This window comes from Mastomys coucha, unplaced genomic scaffold (genome assembly GCF_008632895.1).
Source record: "Mastomys coucha isolate ucsf_1 unplaced genomic scaffold, UCSF_Mcou_1 pScaffold17, whole genome shotgun sequence".
In the NCBI taxonomy this organism is placed as follows: Eukaryota; Metazoa; Chordata; class Mammalia; order Rodentia; family Muridae; genus Mastomys; species Mastomys coucha.
Genome location: NW_022196899.1, coordinates 1,680,624 through 1,688,737, shown reverse-complemented (window position 1 = coordinate 1,688,737; position 8,114 = coordinate 1,680,624). Strand labels below are relative to the sequence as shown.

At 37.7% G+C, this 8,114-nt stretch overlaps 1 protein-coding gene across 8 annotated transcripts in view; it reads right to left on the bottom strand.

Annotated features, from left to right (window-relative positions):
* Positions 1-8,114, bottom strand: part of Zfhx4 (zinc finger homeobox 4) — a 197,316-nt gene that overhangs the window by 33,306 nt on the left and 155,896 nt on the right. For all 8 annotated transcript variants that reach the window (XM_031376298.1, XM_031376295.1, XM_031376301.1 and 5 more), the window contains exon 5: positions 1,332-1,400. In XM_031376298.1, coding sequence (XP_031232158.1) covers positions 1,332-1,400 — 69 coding nt within the window. The remainder of the gene's footprint in view (positions 1-1,331; positions 1,401-8,114) is intronic.

Genomic DNA, 8,114 nt, shown 5'->3' with positions numbered 1-8,114 from the left:
GTGTTCTCTTCAGGAAATTTTCCCCTGTGCCTATTTGCTCGAGGTTCTTCCCCACTTTTTCTTCTATACCAAATTTATTTATCTGATATATTAACTTACTATGTAAATATTTTATTTAAAATATAATTCCATCAACTCAGCCTCCACTTCCCCCCTCCTACTATCTTCTTCCTTACCCCCTCTCAAATCCACAGCCTCTTTTTTCTTTCATTTGATTGCTACATATAACATTCATAAATATGTAAATACAATGCGATGAGTTCATGTAGGATTGCTTGTGTGTATATATGCTCACTTGGAGAGCACCATAGTAAACCACAACTGGTCAAATTACAGAAAGAAAACTGATCCTAGGGTGCCGGTCCCCAGTAGATACATCTACAACATAACTCTTGTGCCTAAGGCTCAGGAAACATTAAAGAAGATGGAACGGAAGGAATGGAAGAGACAGAAGACATAGATAACTACGTTTCCTATGAGGTTGTACACACAGAAATGACAGGAAATCTACTCACGATACTTCAACAATATGATGACCTAAAGAAGGCCTGAACAAGCACAACAGTAACAGATATGCTAACATGAAGGGAATATCCACATGACTCACACTACACACAGAACTTTAATAACCAAAGATTGCTGGGACAGAGAGAATAAGCCTCTGCAGGGGTGAGCACTCTGATTTGTTATCCAAGCCGAATAGCCAGCTTAGGGGCTTCATTCTTACAATACCTTAAGCTATGCCACTGCCGTTTAAGAGAAGAGTTTTCTAAGAAGCTCTCTTCTTCAGATCACCTGCTTCATGTCCTTCGCCACAGTTCTGTTCTTAGTTGCACAAAACTGATATTTCTCTCTTTTTTAAAAGATTTATTTATTTATTATATATAAGTACACGGTAGCTGTCTCCAGACACACCAGAATACGGCAACAGATGGTTGTGTGCCACCATGTGGTTGCTGGGATTGGAATGCGGGACCTCTGGAAAAGCAGTCGGTACTCTTAACCACTGAGCTGTCTCTCTCTCTCTCCAGCTCCACAGAACTGATATTTCACAGAGGGAGCCCCCTCCGTCTTGCTCATGCTGTGAGATGGTTATAATGATATAACAATGGTGTACAAAATGCATACCTTTCAGTTTTGCTGGGAACCTGAAATTGGTCTACAAACTAGATCCGCTTAGATGTTTCTAAATATAAGAATACACTTAATCATGATTTTATGAAGAACTGATCAAAGCGTTTCTGTGGCACACTGGTTCCATCAATGATGGGAATGGCAGGAGCCTTTTAGTCATGACAAGGCTAGCTTCTGAGAGGAATAGGTATCATTACCTGAGGCTGCCCTCAGCTGTTGCTCTGTAAGTTCGTCCTCACCAGTCCTGGCTCCCAAAGAGGCAGTTTCTGTAAAAGACATCAGTGTAATGGGTAAAAATGTCATCAAGGATAGGACTAATATTACCAGAGCGTCAAGTATGACGGCCATAGGATAAATACCAGAAGGAGCTTACAAGAAGATATAGCACACTTTAAACCCTAGGAAACAGTGCTTGGAGAAATTATGCCAGGGCAGACTGGACTGATATTTAAATCCTGGTGATTAGCAAGACACAGCAAATACAACAGTGTATAAAATCATAGAAGCAGGAACAACTCCTTAGGATTTTGACCCTTTGACCGAGGCTACCAATCTATAATAATCATGGCACTTTATATCCACTATGAGAATTCTCTTTCTGATGAAGTATCCCAATGAAAAGAAAAGCCCCCCTCCAAAAAAAATGACAACTGACGGATAAGAACACAGTAAAGCCCCCTGCACTTCAAGACCAATCTGAAGAATGAGTCCATCATTAGTCAATTCCTATCTGTATTTGGTACCAGGGCAGAAATGGCACAAACCTGCTGGCTTGCTAGCTAAACCTCAAACATGAACATTTATGTTTATATAACTTCCTTCTTTTCTCTTATCTCACATAGAGAAATAGTGGTGGTATGCTACCAGAGGAGAAAGCAGTAATATCACACAGCTACAAGTCCCGGGTCTTACAACATTGACCTACCTACAATATACACTAGTGCAATAGTGTCACCAATGCTATGATAGGAATAACCAACCTCCTTTTTTAAGTTGGATATAAGGCCTAGTTCATGATGGAGCCCATAAGTGACAGTGCTAAAATGGACAAGAACCCGAGACTAAATAGATCATGGGCCTTATGGGAAAACCGACTACAGTTATTCTACCAAGGTAACAGGGCCATAAAATAAGGCCTAATGACATCTGCTATACCCTCATCAGAGAAGCCTCTTCTACTAAGTGGTAGTTAACAAACAGACTCATAACGACTATAAAGAATGAAAGCCTTTGGAGCAATAAGCCCCAAAGGTATGGCTTCATTAACCCCCCTGCCCTGACTTAAGGTTCAGGGACCCATGTTGAAGACTAGGAAGAAGGAGTATAAGAGGCAGAGGTGCTGGTTGATTTCAAGAGGAAAAAAATATTATCTGGAAGACACAACAGGACTAGTACTTAGGGGATATGAGAACACAAACAGCGATAGTACAGGTTCAAATCAACACATCCCGGTGAGAAGAGGGAGAGCAGACACAAAACCCACCCTAACGCATGAAGCTACTCGACACTGGTACCTATGGGGTTAGGGAAAACCCACTTTCCCTTGCAGAGTTGCTCTGAGAATATCAACCACACTTCAGACCATCCACGTATACTATGCTCAGAAGTAGTTGGTGGATAAGAATGGACTCTGTGTTTTTAATGTACTTTCAGCTCTTTTTAGGAGGGGAGGGTCATTTTTATGTGGTTTTATTTGTTTGCTTTGGTATTTATTTTCTGTTTTTATTTTGTTTATGAGAAACAGAGAGAGAAAGAATACGAAATCGGGTGCACAGGGAGGCAGGGAAGACCTAAGAGGAGATGAAAGAGGGAAAACAATATGGTGAAAATATGATATACAAAAAATTCTTAAATTAAAAAAAAAAATTAAAAGAGGTGCTGACTCAGATGACAAGAGCATTGGCTGGTCTTCCAGTGGACCAAGGTTCAATTCCCAGCACCCTCATAGCAGCAGACAACCGTCTACGTAAATCTAGTTCCAGGGCATCTAACATTCTCACACACGAGAAACATTCAGGCAGAACGCCAATGCATATAACATATAAAAGACGATTCTAAAAAATTAGAAGAAAAACCCACTAGACATTAGAATGCACCTTCAATCTTTTATACTGTCTCCATTCTGAATCACCGTCTTCTGTTCTCTTTTACAATATATCTTGTCTTGTGTCTCTTTTCTCTGTCCTCTCTTCTATAGGTTAGTGTTTTTCCTCTACAACACTAATTTACTATAAACTCCTTTCTTTAAAATCTGATGTTTCACTAAGATTTCAACACATGTCATTTAATAATATAAAACGTTGAGTAAAAACTCATGATTCCACCATTCTCCAGGTATATAAGATTGCAGGTAAATTCTTTTCCTCTAGGTCTGAATTCATCACATTTAAAGCAAAGACATCACCATATAAATAGCTGATAATTCTAAGGGTAAATTCTTTTTTTTGTTTGTTTGTTTTTCTTCAAGACAGGGTTTCTCTGTGTAGCCCTGGCTGTCCTGAAACTCACTCTATAGACCAGGCTGGCCTTGAACTCAGAAATCCACCTGCCTCTGCCTCCCAAGTGCTGGGATTAAAGGAGTGTGCCACCACCACCCGGCATAAATTCTTGATATAAGTAAAACTAAAGAGATATAGTCTTCAAAGTCAGAAAAGACTAAGTGTGATTAATCTGTTTAAAAGGTTTTCCCTCATCTCTTAGTCTTTCAAAGTGACTCATATTTGTCTAATATTTCTAGGTAATAGCACCTCCAGCAATTCTGAGTGCTTTAATTAAACAAATAATGAACCTTGAAAATATAAATTCCCACCCAGCCAATAATATTATAATTGCTATTTTTTTCTGCTGTCTCAAAACCTTTGTCCTTTAGTGGTAATCTATTTTAAAATAGTACAATCATAATAAATTTACAAAACTTCCCCAAACGTACACAGAAATACTTTTCTTATGTCTTAAATTAACCTTGCAAGGAAGAATTTATCCTCTGTCCTTGCTTATAAATCCTGGAGTGACTCCCAAATAGGTCATAGCCTTGATGAGTATCCAGCCTGTCATTTAAGAAGCCGCCTTCTTCCTCTTGCCTGAATGGCTTTAAGTCCTGGTCATCTTTGATCCGTTGGATTTAAGTGCCTGATTTGTTCTCCAACTTTTAACTTCCTATTCTTCTCTTAAAGTCAAAAGCAGATTCTCTCTAAACAACTGTCTTACAGTCCTGTTTAGCACTGGCTACAGAGGATAGCGATGAATTTTTGTATGATCTGACAGATTTCCACAGCATCCTCATATATATCATGTAAGGACAGAGAATGATATAGCAAATTGCCCTATGAAAGCTGCGCGCATCCAAAATAGCTACATTCCAAACCAGAGTAGGATCACCATGAGAAGTTATAATCAGTTCCCAATGTCCAAAGGCTGATAATTATACCCAGCCCAGAAAACAATTCCTGTTACACATATAAATATAGTTATATAGAGATATAAATACAGATATAGATATAAATAAAGCTATGATTTTTAGCAAAAACAAATACAATAAATGAACAATGACTTATGCCCTAATACATACTTTACAGTTTAAATTCGTTCAGTCATCAATTGTATCCAAATGAATTTCACAAAATGATACTTCTTAAAGATTAATAAAAACCAAACAATGACAGTTATCATGCATATGTCTACTAAGTAGTATGTAAGATATGTGTGTAGAAGCAAGCATGTAATACAATAAAATCATGGGAAAAATTACTACTCTTCACTTTATAATTGAGGATATGGGGAAATAAACAGATTGATAATTTATCCTAGGTCATGATGTTAGAAACTCATAGAGTATGGACTAAGAACTTGTCTATTCTAGATGCTGACAAATACTTAAATGATCCAATTATAGTAGTATAATATTTAGAAGCTCATAAAGATTTCCCTAGGCTTATTGAAGACCAGAAACTCAGTAGAAATAAATGAGAAACCATGTTCACTGGCCTTTTAAAAGCCCTAATATTTCATAAAACATTTATGCCTTGTTATTATAAAATATAAGTAAATAGTTTGTGCTTGGCTATATTTATTTTTCTAGAATCACATAGATCGTTAAAATAAAAATTATTAATCTTACAAATTAAATGCTGTAATATGGAATCTGCTTCAATGTAAGCCACTCTACAAATATGTTCAAAAGGAATGTAGTTCAGTGTGCTCCAGAGTCATTTTTAGAGCCTTCAGTGCTGGTTTCCTCCTTTATACATGTAATATAAATATTTTAATAAAGGAGCTTTTAACTTATCAACAAACTGATTAATCTGTACTTTTCTGCCGACGTCAAATGAAATGTTTAGAATCTAGTAACAATGCATAGCATCTTGCAATATTTCACTTTAATAATTGCTGTGTAATAATAAACTGCTGTTGACTGGATCTGTCACTTTGTGAGTGATTTAATTAAATTAGTAATGTGTGTGTGTGTGTGTGTGTTGTGTTTTAGTATAAGACCTTTTAAATGCTGCTTAAAAGTAATACCACTGAATTAGCTTATCTGAAATCCAGTTCTATCTTGTCAATTTAGTCATGATCACATATTTGAAAATGGAATCCAATTATTCTATTTTTATTAACACAATGTGGGAACAATCAGGAACATTTTTCTTCTTGGAATCGGGTATTGACCACGGAAATCAACGTTAGCAGCACAAGACTTGTAGAAGCCTTTGCTTGATGCTGGGTCCTGACTAAGGTTGATGCCGGGTCCTGACTAAGGTTGATGCTGGGTCCTGACTAAGGTTGTTTATGCACATGCAGTAACAATTGGCCAGTAACGGAGGCGTGGTTTGAAACCTCAGTGTTCCGTGTCAGAGAAAGTTTTCGAGGCACTATGTTACACCAACGGGTGCTTTTAATATCCTAAAGATAACTTTTCCTTCAATTTTGCAATCCATTAAGTGTTCAGCCTTACCACGAGGGCCTCATCTACAGACTCCTGAGAATGAAAGTTCTCTCCTTACTTTGTACAGACATTTCCTCGACAACCTTGATCATCATGGGATTCTCCTTTACCTTTTCTTTCTCTTAAACCAAGAATACTTATTCTAGAGAGTAAATTGATAGATTTTAGGAACTTAAATCCTCACCTTCTGAAAGATTCTTTTCCCTCTGCTTATTGGAATATTAAAAAACTTATTGATGCAAATCTCATGGTTTTCCTTCTTTTTTATTGAAAATAGATTCTTCCACTCATACAACACATCCTGACCACAGTTTTCCCTCCCTCCTGCCTTTGAAACTGTCTGCCACCTGCCCTCTTCCCCAGATCCACTGCCTCTCATTTTCTCTGAAGAAGAGAGCAGGCTTCCAAGAGAACACAGCCAAACACAAACAAAACACAAGTACAGCACTACAAGGCAAAAGCCTTAGTCTTACTCGGAGATCTCTCTTTTTTTCAGGAAATAGCAGTGGCTGTAGGAGCCTCTGAATCCGTGGCCTCCGAAGACGCTGAGAAGAAGATGCTAGAGGATGGACACTCAGGCCCAGAGAAGACACGATGGTTCTCTCTCTAAAGCTCAGTCACATAGATGGACCCGATTAACTCAGTGGGTCACAAAACCAAACAGAAAGGCAGGAGTGTGGCAAGTGGATGTAAGGAAAATGGAGAGATAGGTGCAATGGGATGAAGAGAAGAAAAGGTGTGGTTGCAGTAATTATCATGTATTCTATACGTGCGTTAAATTGTCAATAAGAGGACATTGATTAATAAAAATCTACTTTTATTTAAGCAAAGAAAGTGAAAGTTCATGACTTAAAAGGGGAATGAAGAATTTAATGTTGAGCTGACTGAATCTATACTAAATCATGGTTTTTTTTTTTTTTATCTCTTGCTGTGCTTTATTATGTTATATACTATAGCATTGTTATGCATAGTGAACACAGCATAGCATAATACTCAGAGAACATACAAACATGTATACATGTAATTATATATTTACATGTTTATGCTATCCACATTTAGGCATATATTGGAGACCTGTGGACCATATCATTGCACATATCTTCTCTGTTTGCCTACAAAATTCCCACCTCTCGCCCCCACACTACTTTGCTAACACATTAAACAGTAATGTACATCAGTATTTTTTAGCAAAATGAATAGCATTTAAAAGAAGACATATGCCATAAAATAAGTAAACATTAATCCCACTGTTTTAACATAGTTGAATAAAATTATCTTTCTGCAGTCTTCAGTAACACTTCAAAACCCGTTACTGTATACAGTAAGAAAAGTTGACGTTTAATTATGTAAACCAGTCAGAATTCTAAAATAGCACAGGTTTCAAACAAGCTTCACTCCACAGCCAATCTAGACACTGCCTCTCCTCCCACTTTCCTCCGTTTGGAGTCTCTCTGTGTTTTATCAGAGCCCTGAAACTCACTGTGCAACTATGTTCCAGACTGAAGACAAGAGAAGACATTCACCACATCTCCAGTTTTCAGAAGGTAAGTTAGCATTCACTGGAAGTTAGGGAGTTTGCAGGCATGTAGCGGATTTCCCTACCCGATTCTCACAGTCATCTGCCATAGAAGCATTACTGCTTTTTAGGAAAGAGATGAGACATCAAAACTCAGACAGTTTTAAATCATTTTTTTTCCCCCAATGGCGCTGAAAGGCAGAGGGAGTGTTTTGGAAAAGTCTAAAGCTCTGTCCTTCTAGCCTTGGACTGTGTGCCCCAGGCATCGCCTAGGAGACCTCAACCAGGAGGTTTAAGAATTCATTTTTTTTTTCCTTCCAAAAGACAGCACAAGCTCCTTCAAAGCAAATTCATCGTAACAAGGTTAGTATCTAGAAGATACATGAAATTCTACATTTATGACTATCAGAGCTTGGAACTTGCTAGCACATTGGATAAGTGCCCAATAGAGAAAGTCTACAGTGAACCGGGAAAGAGGATAACATTTGAAATGTAAGGAAAGAAAATGTCCAATTAAAAAAA